We start from the raw sequence: 21581 nt of genomic DNA on the forward strand, positions 1-21581 counted from the left end.
AACAGCTGCTGCCAGCCACACTGGGCACCTCCATCACCACCAACGTCAATGTGGCCTCTCCAGGACAAGTATACCACCCTCCCTAACCCGCCCCAGTGTTCTCTTTCAGTACAAGCATTTTTTAAGCGCCTACCAAATGGATGCTCGGTGCTAGAGAGACAAAACCAAAAAGCACACAGTCCCTGTCCTCATGAAGCTTATAGTCTCTATTCCCCTTCCCTGCTCCTACTCCCTGTTCCAACACTAGCCTCGTAGCTTCCTTTATGGCTGAGCTCACTCCTCCCTCTAAGCCAGAAATTCTTAAACTGCCCATCTGGGAACTTGTTTTTTCTTTTTTAATAGTCTGATAACTGTGTTTCAATATACTTGGTTTCCTTTGTAATCCAATGTATTTCATCTTATGTATATATGTATTTATTGAGTTTCCACAGTGTGCCCAGAACTAGGCTAGGTCCTGTGGAAAAAACAAAAGCAAAGTACAGCCAAGTGCCAAGTGTTTTGATGGTCTTGATCACAAAGGAGGCAGGAGATCACAAAAAGCGAAGAATAGGGAGGGTTCTAGGAAATTTGATGGAAGAGGTGGCACTGGGGGCTAGATGTGTTTACATCTACTTTCTCTCCTCCCCCACTCCCAACTCCGGTACTGAGTGTAAAAAGTGCAGCTCCCCTCCACCCTATATCACAAGGAGCGCCCCATGGAGCAACATGGCCAGGGAAAGAAAAACCAAAGAAGGCACTAGTGTTTCAGCAGCAACTTGCGAGGATGATTAAGACCTTGGAAATAAGTGGAGTTGTAAGGACAGAGGCAGTGAGTTGGCAGGCTAAACGTAGATGGTACTTACAACTTTTGCTCCTTGGGGCTTGGGGGTGCCAGTGGCAGGGGTGAGGAGCTGCTTGGCCACGGCCTCCCTCTGGGCCACATCAGTGCTGCTGAGAGCTGTTCGGCTGCCATCCTCATTAATGACCATGGAGGCTCCGGGGTGCACATTGGGGCCATTGATGACTGCCTGCCTCAGCTCCTGGACATTCCACGGAGTCACTGGCTGAGGGTAGGTCAGTTTTGTGGCAAACACCTGAAAATAGATACAAGGCTTATGGCACCTGCCTGCTTCCCCCTCAGCACCCTTGGTCCCTGTGCTTAGCTGTGTGGATGGCACTTTAAACCAGACTTGTTGCTTTATTAGTATAAGGAACATCCGGCTGAGGAAACTCCCTGCACCAATGCAAATTAGAGGCACCCTAGAATAGTGCATGGAGTGGTGAACTTGAGTTAGGAAGCCCTGGGTTCAAATCCTACCTCAGACACTTACTAGCTGTGACCCATGGCAGGCCAGCTCCCCTCTAGGTACAGAACAGGTGCTAATCTGCATTGGTTGAGCTCCTCCCTCTAGCAAGGGAGTTACAGGTCTAGTCAAAGACAATAATCACCCCATGTGTTTGGCACCCTCAGGCCGGCGAGGTGCTTCACACAGACTAGCACACCATCAGTCTGAGGGAGCTACTGTAGGCACTGAGCTCAGTGTGACACAGGGGGAAACTGACACTCTCAGAGATAAAATGACTGGCCCAAGGTCACACAGCCAGCATGAGCCTCAGGTCCTTGACTCCACATCTGGAGTTTCATCTACCATACCACACGATCTGAACCAGATCTCTCCTTTGTGATGCTCGGCATCGTTCAAGTTCCTGGGACAGTTGGAGCTTGGGGGGCTGCCACCAGGCTGGCTTGGGGCTGGCCCAAAGTCCAGGCCTTGCTACAGAGAGCAATGGACTAGACTCAGGAGTGTCCGAGTGGCTCCAGACTGTCCGCCCTCCTCCTGCAGAGGATTCTTCTCCCCAGGGGTCTGGCTGGCATGGGGCCATGACTTCTCTGGTTTAACTCTCCCAAGTTTCCCCCACGGAAGCTAAGCATCCTCTGGAGAGATGAGGCAGCTGGCATCCAAACAGTAATCTGAGGGCTTCAGCTCTGCTCATTATCGGCACTCCGCAAATCCCAGAGAGCACAACAGGGAAGGAAGGAAATAAAGCTCTCCACAGAGGGAATTAAACCATCGTCTCATTAGTGACCCAGAAGTATAGTGAAGCCAAAGTCCGATGGCATGCGGCTGTTAATGACTGATGGCACTAACTTGACAAAGTGTTATAGAAAGGGGAGACAGGGGTGACTGGACCCCAGGGTAGCTCCTGGGGAGGAGCTGAGGGGCCACTCCCTTGTGCCTGCTTTTGGGCCTCTCTGGCATAGCACAGAGCATAGGGTGCTGCCTCAGGAGTTAAGATGATCTGGGTTCAAATCCTATTTGTGGCACTTCCTACCCATGGGACCCTGGGTAAATCCCTTCACCTCCTTGGGTCTCTGTTTCCATATCTGTAAAATGGGGGGTGGGGGGAGAGGAATGGACTAGATCTAGGAGCCTGTGACTAATCCCATATGTGACTTTTAGTAGGTCACGTATCCAATTCTCCATCTGTAAAATCGGATCAATTAGGGAATGAGCTACACAGGCTAGGGCAAGTGACTACATCAACATGGCCTTCTGCTGGTAAGACAGGAGGCCTGGAACAGGCAACGTCAAGGACCCCTTCCAGCTCTGCCACCTAGGACCTGGACAAGAACTGGGCCTGAGGCTCAGCCCCATGGTTAGTTTCCTCATCTCTAAAATGGGTGGAGACTGACACTACTGACCCCCTGCCCCCGAGTGCACAGGGTTATTATGAGGGCCAGATGAAGGAAAAGAGGGACCTCAGCGCATCACCCTGAAAGCACCTGCTCTCCAGACAGAGCCAGTGTCACACGCTTGGTGCAGAGAAGGACAAGCATCGGGAAGCACCTACTATGCACCAGAAGCCAGAACACAAAGAAGGAGAAGTGCGCAAACACACCCGCCGACTCTCTCCAGCTGGACTTTAGTGCATCTGGGCTCTGGCAGCAAAGTGAATAATAACTGATATTTACTGAGAGTGTTGAAGTCCGCAAAGCTTCTCAGAAACACAATCTCATCTGAGTGTAATCATCCCATGAGGGAGCTAATAATGTCTCCATTTTATGGAGGGAGAGGGACTGGCCTAGGCCACATGGTGAGGAAGAGCTGGCGAGACACCTGGAAACCTTGATTCCCAAGCCTGCAGGCCATCCATCAGAGGTGAAGCAGGGCAGGCCACCACATGTGGCTCTAACAAGGAGGTGTGGACAGGTATCCTCTAGGAGATGGTGAGTGGGCTGTGGCCAAGGAGGCATTAAGAGGGACACATTTGTCACAACTAGCCAAATAGTCCTTGCATGTGGACCATCTGTGCAGAAGTGGGCAGACACTTGGATTTCCATGGCCTAAGGCCTGCCATCCCAGACCCTCTGCATACACCTCCCACCCCCTGGCTCATAGCAGCCCCCTTGACTCACCATGGGGATCCCAATTTCATTGGTGTTAATGTACATGTCTGGGCAGATGACTGAGCGAGCGGCATAGTCAACACGCTTCCCCATCATGTGCTTCCGAAACAAGCCCTCCTTCTTCTCCAGGATCTTTTGTGGTAAGGGAGACAAAGGAAGCAGATGAGAGTTAGCAGCTGCCTCACTGTAGGTGGTCCTACGTGGGCTCCTCCTCCCTGACACTCACCTGCCGGATGCCAGGGTACTTCTCCATCATTAACTTGTCCATATCGCTGTCAAACACAATATTGACATGGCTCTGAAGGCGGATCCAAATGCCATAAAGTTTCTCTGTGAGAGACTGGCCTGGAATCATGGCAAGAAAGGAACGGTCCATTGGAACAGAAGACTCTGCTTCCTGGGAGGAAACATCAAAGAGAGCGAGTGGGACCACAAGCCTGAGCCCCCCAACTCAGAGGACCTGGCCCTCCCTTTCCCCCTATGTTAAGAGCCACAATGTGCCCCAGACTGTCTTCCAAAGCTTCTAGGATGTTTCCGTTTGCTCTGACTCAAGGCCTTAAACACAGATTTAAACAAAGTCATCCTCCTAATGTTAAAGTGAAGCTGGGAGATGAATAGAATTTTAGAAAAGTTAAATATGATAGAACCTCTGGAGAAAACTGAAAGGGAATAGAAAAGAGTATACCTTTTATTCAACTCTACATGGCACCTTCACAAAACTGACCATGCATAGGGCAAAAAAACCACACAGCCAAATGAAGAAAAGAAGAAATATTAAATGCATCTTTTTCAGACCATGATGTGTTAAAAATTATATTCAATAAGAGACCGTGGAAGCATAGATTTAAAATTAATTGGAAACTAAATAATCTAATCCTAAAGAATGAGAGGGTTAAAGAATAAATCATAGCAGCAATCAATAATTTCATTAAAGAGAATAACGACAACGAGACAACAGACCCCAATCTGTGAGGTGCAGCCAAAGCAGCACTCAGCACTCTAAACACATCAATAAAACAGAAAGAGGAGATCAGTGAATTAGGCATGCAGCTAAAAAACAAGAAAAGAACAGATGAGAAATCCCCAATTAAACACTAAACTGGAAATCCCGAAAACTGAAAGAGATTAATAAAACTGAAAGCAAAAAACCATTGCACTCATAAATAAAAGCTGGAGCTGGTTTTATAAGAAGAAAAAAAATAACAGAGAAACCACTGGTTAATTTGATTTTTTTTTAAAAAAAGAAAGGAAACCAAATTACCAATATCAAAAATGAAAAGGGTGAATTAACCAGTGAAGGTGAAATGAAAGCAATCATTAGGAGCTATTTTGCCCAATTACATGCCAATAAATCTGACAATCTAAGTGAAATGGATGAATATTTACGAAATTAATAAATTGCCCAGATTAACAGAAAAGGAAATAGAATACTTAAATAACACCATCTTCGAAAAAGAAACTGAACAGGCCAAAGAGCTCTCTAAGAAAAAATCTCCACAACCAGACTGACTGACAAGTAACTTCTACCAAACATTAAAGAACAATTAATTTCAATACTATATAAACTCTTTGGAAAAATTATTGAAAAAGGAGTCCTACCAAATTCCTTTTATGATGCAAATATGGTGCTGACACCTAAACCAGGAAGAGCAAAAACAGAAAGAAAACTATAGAACAATTTCCCTAATAAATACTGATGCAAAAATTTTAAATAAAACACTAGCAAGGAGATTACAGCGATGTACCACAAGGAATGCAGGGCTGGTTTAATATTAAGAAAAAGATCAGCATAACTGACCATGTCAATAACAAACCAACAAAAATCATATGATTATCTCAAGAGAAGCAGAAAAAGTTGCCGAGAAAATACAACAGCCATTCCTATTAAAAACACTAGAAAGCAGAGGAATGAACTGAGCTTCCCTTAAAATGATAAGTGGTCCATCTAAAATCACTAGCCAGCATTTCCTGTAATGGAGATAAGCTAGAACCCTTCTCAGTAAGATTAGGGGATGAAACAAGGATGTCCATTACCAACACTATTATTCAATATTGTTCTAAAAGAAATTGAAAGAATTAGAATAAGCAACGAGGAAACTAAACTATCACTCTTTGCAAACAATATGATGGTATACTTAGAGAATCTTTGAGCACTAAATAAATAACTAGATATAATTAACAACTTTATCAAAGTTGCAGGATATAAGCTCAGCAGCAAGAGATAGAGAAATTCCATTTAAAATAACTGTAGACAACATCAAATATCTGGGAGTCTACCTGACAAGACAAACCCAGGAACTATAAAAACACAATTTCAAAAGACTTTTCACAAAAATAAAGTCAGATCTGAAAAATATTAATCACTCAGAGGTAGACCGAGCCAATACAATAAAAACGACAATTCTACTTAGATTAAATTCTTCAGTGCCATACCAATCAAACTACCAAAAAATTATTTTATAGAGCCAGAAAAAATAGTAACAAAATTCACCTGGAAGGACAAAAGGTCAAGAACATCAGGGAATTCATGGAAAACAAAATGTGAAGGAAGTGGCCCAGCCATACCAAATCTCAAACTGTAATTTAAAGCGGTGATTATTAAAACAATCTGATACTGGCTAAGAAACAGAGTGGTAGATAAATGGAACAGATTAGGTCCATAATACACAGTAATAAAAGATCAATGTTTGATAAATGCAAAGACTCAAGCTTTTGGGATAAGAAATCACTATTTGACAAAAATTGTTGAGATAACTGGAAAGTAGTTTGACAAAAACTAGGTAGAAACCAACACCTGACACCATTTCCAAGATAAGGTCAAAATGGATAAACGATTTGGACATAAAGGGTAATATAAATTAGAGGAACATGCAAAAATGTACCTGCCAGATTTATGGGTAAGAGAAGAGTTTGTGACCAAACAAGAGAAAGAGAGCATTACGAGAAGCAAAATAGATAATTTTGAACACATGAAATTAAAAGGTTCGGTGCACAAACAAAACTTTACAGCCAAAATTAGAAAGCAGGAAACTCAGAAAGCACTTTCACAACAAGTTTCTCTGATAAAAACTTCATTTCTCAAATATAAAAATAAGAACCAGTCCCCAGTAGACAAATGGTTAAGGGATATGAACAGGCAGTTTTCAGCTATCTATAGTCACATAAAAAATGCTCTAAATCACCATTGACTAGAGAAATGCAAATTAAAACACCTCACATCTATCAAATAGGCTAACATGACAGAAAAGGAAAATGACAAATGCTGGAGGGGATGTGAAAAAAATGGGACACTAATGCATTGTTGGTGGAGTTGTGAAATACCCTCAACCATTCTGTAGAACAATTTGGAACTGGGCTATAAAACTGTGCAAACCCTTTGACCCAGCAATACCACTACTAAGTCTGTATCCCAAAGAGATCAAAGAAAAGGGAAAAAGACTTATTTGTGCAAAAAATATTTATAGCAACTCTTTTTGTGATAGCAAAAAGTTGGAAATTTAAGGGATGTCCATCCATTGGGGAATGGCTGAAAGAAGTTGTGGTATAAGATTATGATGGAATACTATTGTGCTATAAGAAATGACATGTTGGATGGTTTCAGGAAAACCGGGGAGACTGAAGACTTACTTATATGAACTCATGCAAAGCGAAATGAACAGAACCAGAACTGTTACACAGTAACATTGGTATTTAAAGGATGACAAACTGTGAAACACTTAGCTATTCTAATCATGATAATGATCCAAGACAATTCCAAGGGATCCATGATGAAAAAATCTCTAGAGAGACAACTGATGAACTCTGAATGCAAACTGAAGCATACTTCCTTTTACTTTATTTTTATTTTTTCTTTTGCAACCTGACTAATACAGCAATGGTTTGCGTGACTTCACATGGATAATCAACCTCAAATTGCCTTTTCAAGGGTGGGAGGGACTGGAAGGAGGAAGAGAATTTGGAACTCAAAATTTTTAAAAATTATTGTTAAAAAAATTTTTACATGTACTTATTGGGAAATAGTTAACAAAACAAAAATAATTTTTAAAAATACTTTGAGATCAGATCCTTCCTCAGGTGCCTACTAGCTCTGCGACCTGGGAGTCCATTGAGACAGCTCCCTGAGAGCGGGGCTGGTTTTAGGGGCTTTGGTTTATCTTGTTTGTGTACCCTCAATGCTGCTTCTTGTGTCTAGTACATAGTACGCACTTAATGAACACTAGCTGGCTATCTAACCTTGGGCCAGTCACTTAACCTCTGTTAGTCTCATTTCCCACAACTATGAAATGGGGGTGATAACAGCACCTACCTCCCAGGGTTATTGTGAGGGTCAAATGAGATCCTATTTAGAAAGCATTCTGAGAACCTTAAAGCTCTCTATGAATGCTGCTGGTAATTATATGCTCTCAGATGTGCTCCAGTATCAGCTGATTTTGCTTAAGTGCTCTTTCCTCGTTACAAGGGAAGGCTCGGTGGGGGGAGGGAGGGAGGCATCTCGAAATGACTGATCTAAGAACAGAAGCTTTGCTTTCACCAACCTAATCAAGCACAAGATAAAGGCAGGCAGCCTGAAAAAAAAAGGAATGATTCTGGACCAAACCTGGTGAATTAGAGAAAGCTTTGATCTAGGAGGGAACCTAAGGATATGCAAGAAGGCAAAGTCTCTAAGGGAGTAAATACAAACGTGTGCATTAAGGTAGGAAAGCAGAAGGGGAGAGGGCTATCATCTCATCTCTGCTACATGCTACCTATGTGACCTTGGACAGGTCACTGAAGGAAACGGGCAAGCTGATCTGTGAGGCCCACTGGGCTCCAAATCTAGGATCCAGAGATTCACCTTTCCATCGACATTTCTGTCCCAAGGAGGCTAGGTTCCACAACCCAGCCTTTTCAAAGGATAAGTACAAAAACTGTACCAGTCCAGCACAGATGTTAATCACCTGTCTTCCTTTTGCTTAAAGAAAAGGGTGGCAAGAGATAACATGAACTCTGTGAGGATGCACCAAGGTCTGCCTAATGTCAAAGCCCATACCAGGCAAGGAAGCTGCTGTGTAAAGGCCAGGGCATGGTACAAGATGCTTCATCCCCCTGAGCAGCGTCCTAGCTCCTCCTACACCCCTTCAGACAAGAGTTCAATCACATGCTGCCCTACAGCACCACCTAATGATGCTGAGGAGTAAAAGCTGGCCATGGCGGGAAGGAGGGGAAGCTGTGAGAAGGCACTTGATAAAATACAGAGGGAGACGGTCCCTCAGTTTCTGAGGGACTGGGGAAGGCAAAAGCCAGGCCCTCATCAGTGGAGATCTAGACATCCCAGTAGTAAGTGAAAGAATGCTCCCCATTATTCACTCAATCAGCAATCCTATCTTGCTAGGGAGGGTCTCCATGGGCTTTGTGGGGGAAGAGAGGGAGGAGGCTACATGAAAGGTCTGGGAATTTCCTCCATCTACCAGGAGTAATGTTAGTATGTCATTTGTCTTTTGCACAGAACCTGTGAGTTGATGAGTATTGGGAGCTCCCAGGGAAGAATTCCTTTCTACCAATGCAGATTATATAATCTGGTTACAGACAATTTACAGAGGTTAAGTGACTTGTCCAGGGTCCCACAGCCAGTACATATTAAAGGCAGCACTTGAACCCAGTACACAAGTGCACCATTTCTCTGTATAAAAGGAAAGGGGATGGGGGGGGGGGAGAGTGTCTAGTTAACGAAGGTGCTAAGAACCATAATAGTGAGGGGAGCAAAATGGACAAAGTGAGGCCTCATCCAGTGATGGGGAACAGCAACAAGACAAGCACAAACAGCCTCCTCCCCATTACTGATGGACCTGAGATGGGGGGGAAGGCAGTTACTGAAAACGAGAAAGCCCCTTGGGGAAAAACAGGGCTGTGGCCTTGCCAGGAGGGGCCAGAGGAAGGACAAGACCACAGGGCAGACTGTTCTGGGGAATCTCCCTCAATGCTCTGTGCCGTCATTCCACATTACTAAAATGGTCATCGTGGGCAGGGGAAACCTGGGCTTGTCAAGGACTTTGCTCACCACTGGGCTGGAGGGATGTAATATCTCATTTAAGTGACATTAAAAAGGGAGGATTTGGCCTTTTTTTTAAGCATTACTCTAAAATGATTTCTCACCAGACTTTGGCCAAATGAAAAGGATTTCATTGGGGAAACTCTAGATACTGTAGAAACGGCATCCTCTTTTGCTTCTGTTTTCCCTACCAAAGGGAATGATCTTCAGACAGGGAAAGCTAGAACAAAATGGATTAACAGGGAATTAAAACCTATCATAAGTGAGGAAATGGTGAGAATGGGCCCTAGCTGCCATCCTCAATGATTTCAAGTTCTCAGCTTGAAAGAATTAGAAATAGATGAGACTGCAGAAAAATCACAGAGGAATGCCAGACTAGAAATAGAGAAACATAAAATTTTCAAAAAAAGGAATGAAGGGAATTACTCAAAGTGTAAGCCAATGACCTTGATTTCACTTCAAGGCAAAATTCTAGAACATAACTCTTAAAGTACTGATTCATGAGCATTTAGAAAAAGAAACAATGATCCCAAGGAAGGGTCAGTGTGTGAGGTAAGCCTTCATCACACACACCTACTATGTGCCAGTCACCATGCTAAGTGCTTTATATAGTTCTCTCATTTGATCCTCAAGACAACAGGTGCTACTATGATAAACACTTGTTGCAACAATTCGGCTAGCAGCTGCTGCGGGGGTCAAAAACCAACAACAACCAGAACACAGAATGCTGCAAGCCCAGGTTCTTTTGATCTGCTTTACTAAGGAAAGCAACATTAAGGGGTTAACAATCTTACTTTAATCCAACATACAAATATCATTCATTCGGCTCAGGGGGAAAAGCCAGCACCCTAAGCTTCAGAGCAAATACAGAGAAAATAAACGTAAATCAACAGACAGATTTCTGTCTGAGAAAATCACAATATACAGTTACCGGAGAAGCATCAACATCAAAGCCAGGGAGCTAGTAACAATAGCTGGCCTAGAGTCACGCACCACTCCTGCTGCAGCTCAGAGCTCTGAAAGAGAAAGCCAACCTCTGTGTTTATATATCTTGTTCAGGGTCAAAGGTGAGTCACACATGCAACTCACCCACATGATCTAAAATCGTCACAAAAATGTGACTTAAACCCACGTGGTCTAAAAGCCTCTGATGTCACAAACATGTCACCCGAACCCATGTAAACTAGGCTTTCCCTTGAGGCAAGGAGGACATCAAGGACTCCTAATTTAATCAAGGAAACAAAGGCCAAACTCTTCAAGGGCACTTGGCTGAATAAGTGCTAAGAGCCCATCTTGATTCCCAATACACCACTTTACAGCTGAGGAAACTGAGGCAGATAAAGGTTACGTGACTTGCCCAGGGTCACACATCTCCTAAGTGCCTGAGGCAGGATCTGAACTCAGGACTTCCTTACTCCAGGCCCAGTGGTCACAAGCACACCAAGAGAAAGAACCAGAATACGTTTATCAGTAAGGCTCTGGGCAAAGCCTCGTGTGATATCCTTCTGGGTAAGATGGACAGACACAGGCTAAGGCAGATGGCAGCAGATGGTCAAATGACCAGATCCAAGGAGTCAAGATGGACAGATGGACGTCCACCTCAGAGGAGCCCAGAATCATCGGTCCCAGTGACCCACATGACGGCACGGATGGAAGGCTGTCAAGGTTTTCAAACCCACAAACGCTGAGGGGGATAGCAAACTCACTTGCTGGGGGTAATTGGGGACCCAGAAGTCCATGAGAGTCCAGAACAATGGGGAGACTCTAAGATGAGATTAAATAGTAGACGTAAAAGTCCCACATTTACAAAGGTCAGAATGAAGGAGATGCCACTAGACAGCTGCTGGTGTTTAACAGACTGATTACACCAAAAACTCAATAAGCCAAAAGTGTGAGGTGACAACCAACCCCCAAAACCTCCCGTGATCTTCACACCACTAGGTTGAGGACCAGGGTAGGAATGCCCTCCACCAATGTAGATCACAGCCCATCAGAGAGGTGGCTGGGGCTCCCAGATAAAGAAACTAGCTCTGGGCCCCTCAGGCAGCTAGTGTCAGGGCCTCCTCATTCCACGTACAGCCCTCTCTCCCCTAAGCCATGCTGCCTTTCCCAAGGCCACACCAAGAGAAACTCAGGGTCCAAACCAGAGAGGGGACAGTCTGGCTGCCGTCTACGCTGGGAAACCACATCTGGAGAGCTGTGTTCCATTGTGGGAGTCACACTACGAGAAGAACATCAGCCTGTCCAAAGCACGGTGGCCAGCACCAGGAGCAGCCTGAGCAATGGAAAGGGGGAGGGATAGGCTCAGCTTCAAGAATTACAGAGGCAGCCCTTGAGGAACTAGAATAGGCTTGTTCTGCTTGGCCCAAAGGACCAGACCTGGGAGCAGTGGATGCATACTATAAAAAAACACTGTCATCACAAAAGAAAAAGTGCCCAAAACAGATGTGCTACACATCCCCTGCCAGCAGTGCCCAAGCAGGCCTGGCCCACACTTAACCAAGGCTTGAGGATGGGCCGATGCATCCCTCTGGAGCAAGGCACCGAATGGACCTGACAGCCCCAAAGCCTGCAGGAGTCCACCACAATGGGCTCCACCTAGTGGTGAGATGGGTCATAATAATTAAAATCCTTCAAGAACACTCAGTTTCACAAAAATATGGTACCAATTTTGCTACTGCTTGTAGAACAAGAGAACATCACTACTGAAAGGAATCTCAAGAATCACCTAATCTGGGAGCTCTTAACCTGGGATCCACAGACCTTCCTTCCCTTGAGGGTTCTTGGATACATTTGAGTGAGCCTGTGAACTCGGACGCCAAAAAAATGAAATAAATTTTAAACATCAAGAATTGCATCTTTGTTTTCACTAACTTCTAACTAGAATTCAGCATTTCCTTCAACTAAGAATTTTTTTTTAAATTCTGAAAAGGGTTCTGTAGGCTTCTCCAGACTGCCAAAGGGACCCAGACTAATCAAATTCCCAGTCTACCCCAGCCCCTAATCTTATAGATGAGGCCAGCCACCACCATGACCACACTCCTAATAATGTTACTGGAAAGGGGAAAAGATCAACATATACGAAAAACTCCCTAGCAGTACCATTCATCATAGCCAAACGGTAGAAACACCACGGATGTGTAACATTTAGGGAATGGGTGCTGAATGAAATGGGATAGGATTGTAGCATAAGAAATGATAAACACAAAGAATGCCCAGAAACATGGGAAAACTTGTATGAAATGATGCAGAACAGAGGAAAAAAACCAGAACCAAAAGAACAAGGTAAAGTGGAAAAAACCACTCTAGGTTCAGAGGGCCTTGGTTCAAATCCCAGACCAGATATTTACTAACTGTGTGTGACCTTGGGCAAGTCACTTACCATCCTCCCCCACCCTTGAAGTTTGGACTAGAGAGCCTCTAAGGTTCCTTCCAGCACCAAACTGTGGTTGCTACAGCAGCATAAACGGACACAGCAATATACAACAAGACAGCGTAAATAATACAATGACAAGCGCTCCAAGGGGACCCTCCCAAACAGGATGCCCTCACTGCTATTACCTTGGTAAGAGTTAATATTAAATTAAAACTTTAAAGTCTACAAAAGACCCAGGTTTGGTTTTGTGTATACTCATAATCTTTTTCATGTTTATGTGAATATTTGTCTTTGCTGAGAGATGTTAAGAGCCTCATTTTTTTAAAGAAAGAAATAAAATATCATTTGATCCCCTTGACAGACCCTTGGCCTCCAGATGAGGATCTGATTTTTGGACACAGAAACTGACAAAACCACCTGCTACTGCAAGGACCGTGTTTTAGTTGAACCTAGTACCACCCTAGGGCCTTGCCCAGTGTTCCGTGATCTGCAAAATGGGAAGGAGGGAAGGGAGGAAGGTCAGGATTAAAACACAGGTAACCAGATGTCCAGTGGAGTGATGGTTTTTCACCACACCGTGTTGATTTACATCACAAGAAAAAAACTGTAAAAAAGTTGTTGAAATTTATTTAAAAACTGGGGGGCTGGGAGGGCTGTCATTTCATGTGTAAAATGAAGGGGTTAGACAAGAGGCTAGACAACAGATCAAATGGTGAGCATAAATGACCTTCAGATTTTTACCTGCTGTATAAATGTTTGCTGCTATTAGTATTATTATATTCTCATACAACCCAAAATCCTTAATCATATGACCAACAGTAAATGGATTTCTGAATAGCTAACTCTCACTGAACTCAGAAAAGAAATTCTTAATTGCCAAAATGACTGAAACAGCCTAAACGAACTCATCTTTTCATATGGTTACTGCGGCAGGAAAACTCTATGGCCTTTCACCCCGAGACCCCATTGCTAAGCAGAGACCTCCTCAAAGAGGCCACAGACAGGAAGGTCTCACATACTTGGAAATATATTTCACAGCAAGTGTTTTTTCAGTTGGAAATTAAGCACATGTCATCGAGTGAGGAGAAGCTAAACAAACTGTGGTACATGAATGTCATGGAGTGCTACTGCATACTAAGAAAAATGTTCAGAAAACACGGAAAGAAGCAAGCAGGTGCAGGAAAACAACGACCACAATGGGAAGAGAGAACCACAAAGTTAAAGTGAATGCCGGGAACATGGAGGCAGGTCCCCAGGCAGGCAGGGCCCAAGAGCCTTCCCCCTCCTGCCCAGGGATGTTGTCTACCTTTCCCTGTCAGACTTGATGCTGGGACTGCTTCTGCGGTCTTTTTCTTTCATTCTTTGCTACAAGAGACAACTTCCTGGGTAGGGGAAGTGAGGAGGCTCTATCTGGGAATGAAGGTGATATAAAAACAAAAGATACCAGAAGCATTTTTTTTTTCCAAAGGAAAAGTTGGTTGGTATTTTCCCTGAGCTTATGTAGGCCAAAGAGGTGGCCCAGCCCCAGGGTCAAGGACAGCATGGGGTTTAAAATGTGCCCACTAATTCACATACTGAGTCATTATGGGATGCAGAGCTAGGAGAAATCTTCCAGGAGAATCTAGACTGAACCCTGATTCTATAGGTTGGGCAGAACAGACTTGCCTTGACCAGGATGACAGAGGCAGTCCCTCACCCTGCACAGATGCTCACTAAATGTCAGTCCAAATGAACTGAGCAAGACCAGAACCCCAGCCCAGTGCAAGGCTCTTTGCGTTCTGCCCCAATGTCTAACTCAAGGCTCAACTCTCAGGTGCAAGGCCTCCAAAGAGCTAAGCAAACAAAATTCAGGTCAGTTCCAGAGAACTCCCCCACATCTTCTTCACTGCACGATCAGCTTTTTTGTCTCAACAATTCACCGGGCCAGACCTGGGTGGGTCTTGAATGCAGGCATTGTCACGGTACCTCTGGGGAGCTGTTCTGGATCTCCTTCTCTGTTGTTCCCAACCCCTCACTCGGCAGGGCCTGTTCTTGGGCCATCAGAGCCAGAAGCTTTCGGATCAGGACCACGTCCTTCAAAACAGCCTGCAAGTTCACCGTCTGGCCGTTGGTATACATCTGGTCCCCGAGGCGGTTGACTGGGCGATACCTACAATGCAACACAAGGGTGAACACAGCAAGGAAGAAAAGCAGAAACTTCCTCCTCACCTTTGTTACTGAAAAAGCAACTAACTTACGCTGCAGCCCTCCAAGAGTAACAGAGTCTAGAATGGAAGAAGCCTTTATTCTAATTCCCTATTGATTTGGTGAATCATCCTTGGGAGGGCCTGTTGCCATCTTTCTCCACACTTGAGTTATACATCCCTCCCTCCAAGTGCTACAGTATCATTCAATACTCCTTACTAGCTGTCGTGGAATTAGGTGTTACCTGGAAGGTGGCACCACCACAAGATCCAAAAAGAAGACATGTGGACTGAATTTGGACTCCGTGCCAGTATCCTCTAATCCCAAGAAAAGGTAGTTCAGAAAGAAACCTGTGATTGAAAGCAAGTAAACTTAGTAAATCAAATATAAGAGCACTAAAATGAAAAGAACTGTTCAATAATTTCTACAAAGGAGCCAAATCAGAAAGGAGACTCTTGGTGGTTAATGAGCTTAATGGCCACATATTTAATCTCCCTGTTGCAACATAAGGAAAGCTGTCTAAATCAAATTATCAAGGTAAATTCACAACAAGCAAAGAGTAAACAAAAAGAACCATCAGAAACTACTGTACAAATTTATACAGCAACAATAAGAATTCAAAGGAAGGTGATAAGTAGTCCATAAAAATGCAAAATACTACAACGAATAAAACAATAAAGATCTTAAATCAACTTCAGAAAAAAAAAATAGACCATCAAGTGCCAAATTTTTAAAAAGAGCCAGACCAGACAGATTTATAAGTGAATTCTATTAGACAGTCAAAGAGCAATTAATGCCTGTGCCACAAAAATAATTCTCCAAAAGAGAGAATGAAAGCATTTGCCAAAACATCCTCTTGGGGTTCTGCTTTCCAAACAAGGGAGAGATAAAACAGAAAAAGAAAACTATAGTCCAATCATACTAATTAATATTGATATGAAAATTTTAAGTAAGGAGACTACAGCAATATAGCCAGAAGATAATTCACTATAACCAAGCTGGATTCACATGAGGAATACAAGAATAGTTCCACATCAGGATCAGCATAAGCAACACAAACAAGATATTGAAACCACAAAACTATTTCAACAAATGCAGAAAATTCTTTGACAAAACCCATTTCTATTTTAGAATCCTAAAAAAGTCTGTCTCGTCTAATGTGAACAAGAATGAACAAGAGCTGTTTAAAACTGGAAATGTCCTATTCAATTAAGTGACCTTTTGTGTACTACTTTTGCCTACCATAAGTGATACTTCTGAGAGCTGAACATGGCCTTATATATCACCTAATCCAATTCTCACTTTTAAAATGAGGACACTGAGGCCCAGAGATTGGGAGTGACTTGCCCAAGGTCACACAGTGACAGCTAGGATTTGAACTCAGGAATTCTCTCAGTCTAAATCCAATGCTCTCACTCTGAATTGCCGATTAAAAGGCCTTTAGCTTTTTTGTCTATTTTCCTTTTGCTTTCATATCAGCATCATTTGTTAACTAGTTCTACGAAAACATATTAAGTGAAATTCTGTTAAGGAGGCACAAGAAGAATAGATGATAAGCCAAATAACATTATAGCAGGGTTTTGTAGTTCCAAAGAAGTTTGATCAACAGGTATTAACAGCAGGACTGACAAATGATTTGGTAAGGGCAATGCCACATCATGCAAGGTATGCATGTATCTCTAAACGTTTTGTTTCTACATATTTAATGGCCAACTGCCAACGATTCACCTGTAAACTCTTCCCAGAGTTCTAATCCCAGCTCTGACCCTTACTGGCTGTTCTATAGACAAGTCATTTAACTTCCACAGGCCTTGGTTTTCCCATCAACGAAATGGGAATACTACTACTTGCAGAAACTACCTCAGAGTGATGTTGTGAGGAAAGCCCTTCTCAAGGAGCTAAAGAAATCTGAGGTGTTACTGAAAGCACAGGCTCCCACAACACAGCGAGCCGCCTGGCTGGGCTGGTTCTGACTGGATCACAGTCAGGATGTGGAAATAACCGCAGATGCTACTTAACTAAAATATAAAAACCCCAACTTATACAAGGAATCACTTAGGCAGCTACAGAAAATTATTTAGCACAAAACGGTTTTAAACAGCATGTTCCTCAAGGACGCAGCATTCAACTTTTCAGGAACATAATGGCTGTGTAAATTTTCAGCTTGGGGTGATCCAACATGAGGGACAGACCTCAGTAGAGGACAGCAACGGTCACTGGTAAACAAATGAGCAAGAGACTGCACAGAACTTAAGACTTCTCAGGAAGAGTACTTTACCTTCATTCTCCCAAAGGGCCAAGACATGTTCTCGGGCAGTGCTGGGGGTCAAGTAGCCCCTTTTCCCCAAATGGGCTTCGTCGATTTCTGGGGATAGGAAGAGAAAACCAAAAACAAACAATAAAATCAGCACAAGGAAGTCTAGGGATGACAGGCCCTTACCCTTCTCTTCATCTGCAGCACCTCCTTCCTCATCTCGAGCACACCTATGCTGTTGGGCCATCCACAGGCTCAATCCTTCCAAATACTCTACCTGTGGCTCCCCAGCTGAGAGCCCCTGGGTGATTCCCAGGGGGTCCAACTCATTAAATGACACAAGACAATACAAAGCAAACACACCTTCTGAAGACTGAACAGATCTCATTTCATATATATCACACAAATATACAAAGGTACATGGCAAAGGATCTGTGATTTCTTCAATGCTGCCTTCACCCAGGCAGGGATCATAGCCTAACACACACTACTGAATTAACAGCAGCCTACTGTCATGTCACTTCAACCAAGAGATACTAACAGAAAAACTGTACAAAGGGTCCTTGAATTCAAAAAGGATGGTGCCTACCATTCCTCTGCCCATGACATATAGATACTGCAAATGAGACTGCACTAAACATCTGCCTTTAACCTTCTCATTTCCCACTGTTCTCTTTATCAAGGAAACAAACGCTCTTCCACATGCACACACTCGTGCTCATGCACACTTCGGGGGAGGGAGGCAGAGTAGGCAGGGCAGAATATGATTCCACTCGTTTTGGCACTCTCTCCCCCATGCAGGTAACACTGCTCCATGATTTAACAGGCTGATCCTACAGCCTTCCTACTCATGACCATTCTCCTGCCCTCTGTCATGAAATTTCCTCCTGGGCCTAAATATACTGCACTGTCTTGTCGCCCAAGGCCCTAAAGGGAATCTGGGCTGGGCTCACTGACCCAGAATGCATCTGAGCTGAGATCTCACCCCAGAGGTCCACACTCTCTGCCCACCCCACCACTTCTACACAAAGACACACACACGCACACAAAAATACAAGAGATTCTGAAAACCATGAGGGATATTCCTTCACATTCTAGCCAGATACAGTGCAAAGGAGGAAGGAGAATGGGTGGAAATATTAAGGAAAAGTATCTGTGATACAGAAGGACTCTGAACACTGCTAAGAGCAAGTATTTAGATAAAGATTTAAGGGTGGCCAAGCTCTCTGACACTTACCTTTTCCAATCCTAGATGCACAGCTGGCACAGACCTCTCCACAGTGTTCAGGCCCATCCCCTCATTTTACAGTTGACCTCAACAGACAGCAGAGGTAGGATCGGAGCTCAGGTCCTCTAATCCCAGAGCTAGGCCCTTTGCCCTAGAGTACACTGCCTCCCCTTTATCATTGGACAGTACTTGGAAAAGCCCCCACGTTATCCTGATTATCAGGTCACAGAGCTGTACACTCCTGGCCACACTTTTGGGGAGAGGGGACTCATCTACAGGTGAAAGGGGGTGGGCAGTAAGCACAGTACATGGATGACAGGTGTGGACCTGGTGAGGGGGATGGTTCCGGCTAGAAGTGAAGAGCAGATAACAGGGAGCTCAATCACCTTGCTATGCCCTGACTGGATGGGGAGGAGGGTAAGGAGTACCCATTTTGGGAGAAAGGAAGCCTGAATCTGAATGCTACTTCCAACACTTCCTAGCTGGGTGACCACGACAGGGTGTGATGACCCACCTGGGCCTCGGTTCTCTTCCTGTACCCACCCTCCTTACGTTCTAGGGCTGTGAGAGAGCCGCTGAAATAGGCTATCAGCTGCTGCCGCCGCCACTGTCCGGCTCCTCATACAAGGCCCATAAAGCTGCATGATCTGACCCCATGATTTGAACCCACCCAACCCAGAGCTACAGGAAGGCAGAGAGGAAAATTTTGATAATGCTTAGAGTTGTCCAGAAATAAAACAGACTAAACAGAGAATTTTCCATGACTGGGGAGCATCAAGTGGAAGCTAGATGACACTGCAGTTGGGGACACACCAGACAAGACTGATGCTTACAATCACTGCTGGACACAACTGGCTCTGAGGTTCCTGCCAGCCCTCGGATACCTGGGGTCCATCTTAAAAGTCTGCAATTGCTAAACTGCCCAAACAAAAGCTCCTTCAGGGGAGACAAACCCAGACAAGACTGATGCTTATGGTCACAGCTGGACACAACTGGCTCTGAGGCTTCTGCCAGCCCTGGGATACCTGGGGTCCATCTTAAAAGTCTGCAATTGTTAAACTGCCCAAACAAAAGCTCCTCCAGGGGAGACAAACCCCCACCCCCAAGGCAGCCAGGATGCCTTACCTGCTGTCTTCTTGGCCTTGTCCTCTTCTGTGCTGGCCTTGTAGTGAACCACAGCAGGGTAAGTGACAGTCAGTTTGCTGTTGTGCTCTTTCCGAACCACCGACTTCCCAGTTCTGGGGAGAAAAAAGGAGAGCACCTTCAATGCCAGGCAACAGAGAGGTTTACGGCTGTGCGAAAGACCCACCTATGGGGCCACTCACTTGCAGTGGGGGCATCTCTTAGAAGTCATGTGCATCCTCCAGAAGTCGGCGATTAGCTTGCTCTTACTCTCACAAACGTTCTTCACCTGCGACACATGAACAAAGAACTTCAGAAAGCGGCCTCCTGCCTATGTGGCTCTAGAGGGTCCAGCCCTGAGCACAGGGCCAAGGCTCGGGGAGCTGCACTGTCTCACCTGTGAGCCCTGGGCCCCCAGCAGATTATTTTCCAAGATTGCCCGCGTGTGTTGTTCTAGTTCTTCCTGAATCTCATGGATGGAAGGATTAGTGTTTTCTTCTAGAAACTGAAAAATAAAAGGAAAATCAGTGACCCTCCTAGCCCCCATGGCAGGGCCCTTTCTACTATTCCATGATGGTACTTCACAAGCCTTCTAGAGCAATCACTCACCATCCTCTTTATTGGCCCCTGTGGATCAAGGAAGCACAAATGCTCACAACAATGACTTTTTCTACCACGAATGAGAACAGATGAGTAAAACTCACATGTCTCAGACTAAGGCAAATTCGGGAAGTGCAGAAGAATGTCAAGGGCTCTGGGTTGGCCCTGTCTCTAGTGTCTGAAGAAGATATAAAAGAAAAGCCTCAAAGGCTTATTCTATGAACCCAAGGGTCCGACCATAAAAGTGAAAAGACCCACAGGCCTTCCTCGGTCTAGGGAAAGGCCACAAACCTCAACCTTCTTTGAAGCATCAGTTGGGACACAAACAGTCATCATTTCAAAGTCTCAATGTAAAACAAAATGAAAGCAGGAAGGGCCTTTGTTCCATGTTGGCAGTCTGGTGTTCACACACCCATGAGCCACTTCTCACTGAAAGCTGAACCATGCTTTACTGATATACTGGCAAACCCAAGGGTGGGACACAACACATGTTCCTCCAGATCCGCACCCCACCCCTTTCCCCAAAGAGTATCCCTGTGGACCCCGCTCCTTCTCTAGCCTGGGCTTTCCTCTGACTTCTGGGACAGCCACGTCACCTACCCTGTTCAAGGTACTCTCAAGTTCATAGACTCCCTGAAGTGCCCCAACCTCAAGGACCCGCAGCTGGCAGTAGAGGAGGTGAACCACAGGCCGGGGACAAGTCAGCAGGTGGCAGTTTAGACAAGAGCCCCGGATCAGCAGGTAGAGTTTCTGAAGAGAAAACAGGAGAATACTGTGTTAATGGGTAAGGCCAAGTGTGCACAGACAACACTGAAGGGTTGGTAAACATGTGATGCTCCTTTTTCCTCTAATCCACAGGAAGAACAGCTCACTTCAAAGTTAACGATATGACAGAGCTGTAGGAAATGAGCACTGAAGTCTTAAATGTACAAAAGCAGACTGAATAATTACCCTGACCAAGCTTGTCTCCAAAGAAAAGAGGAGACACCTCCCTTCCCCCCTCCACCCCCTGGAAGGAGCTGGGGGACTTTGGGTGCGGAGCATGGCCTGGACTGTCAGACTTGGCGGATGGGTTGGTCGTTTTGTTGAACTGCCTTCTTTCATTGTCTTTTACTACAGAATAGGGGTAGAGGATGGAGCAGGTTGGATCCACAAGATACAAAAACAAAAGAGATACATTTTTAAAGCAAAGAGTGAATCACTTATTTTATAATGTGCCAGCAGGCACATTCCAGGTACCCCCTTGAGGGCCATCTTCTCATCTTACAGATGAGATCACACAAGGGCCAGAAAGAGGGTTCTGACCACTCTCTTCTTACTTTAAATCCAGCGTGCCTTTCATCATGCCCAGATGCCATCTAATGTCATGAGAGTGAAAACCAAAGCGCCCCTCAGAACCAA

General features: G+C 44.7%; 1 protein-coding gene across 1 annotated transcript in view; it reads right to left on the minus strand.

Moving 5' to 3' along the window:
• Positions 1-21581, minus strand: part of POLR1A (RNA polymerase I subunit A) — a 76208-nt gene that overhangs the window by 50959 nt on the left and 3668 nt on the right. The window contains exons 3-12 of the mRNA XM_036748540.1: positions 20781-20930; positions 19978-20085; positions 19784-19869; positions 19584-19696; positions 17255-17341; positions 15221-15326; positions 14758-14941; positions 3615-3785; positions 3398-3520; positions 843-1073 (exon numbers count right to left, since the gene is read on the minus strand). Coding sequence (XP_036604435.1) covers positions 843-1073; positions 3398-3520; positions 3615-3785; positions 14758-14941; positions 15221-15326; positions 17255-17341; positions 19584-19696; positions 19784-19869; positions 19978-20085; positions 20781-20930 — 1359 coding nt within the window. The remainder of the gene's footprint in view (positions 1-842; positions 1074-3397; positions 3521-3614; positions 3786-14757; positions 14942-15220; positions 15327-17254; positions 17342-19583; positions 19697-19783; positions 19870-19977; positions 20086-20780; positions 20931-21581) is intronic.

The sequence above is a fragment of the Trichosurus vulpecula genome, chromosome 3 (assembly GCF_011100635.1).
Source record: "Trichosurus vulpecula isolate mTriVul1 chromosome 3, mTriVul1.pri, whole genome shotgun sequence".
Lineage (NCBI taxonomy): Eukaryota > Metazoa > Chordata > Mammalia > Diprotodontia > Phalangeridae > Trichosurus > Trichosurus vulpecula.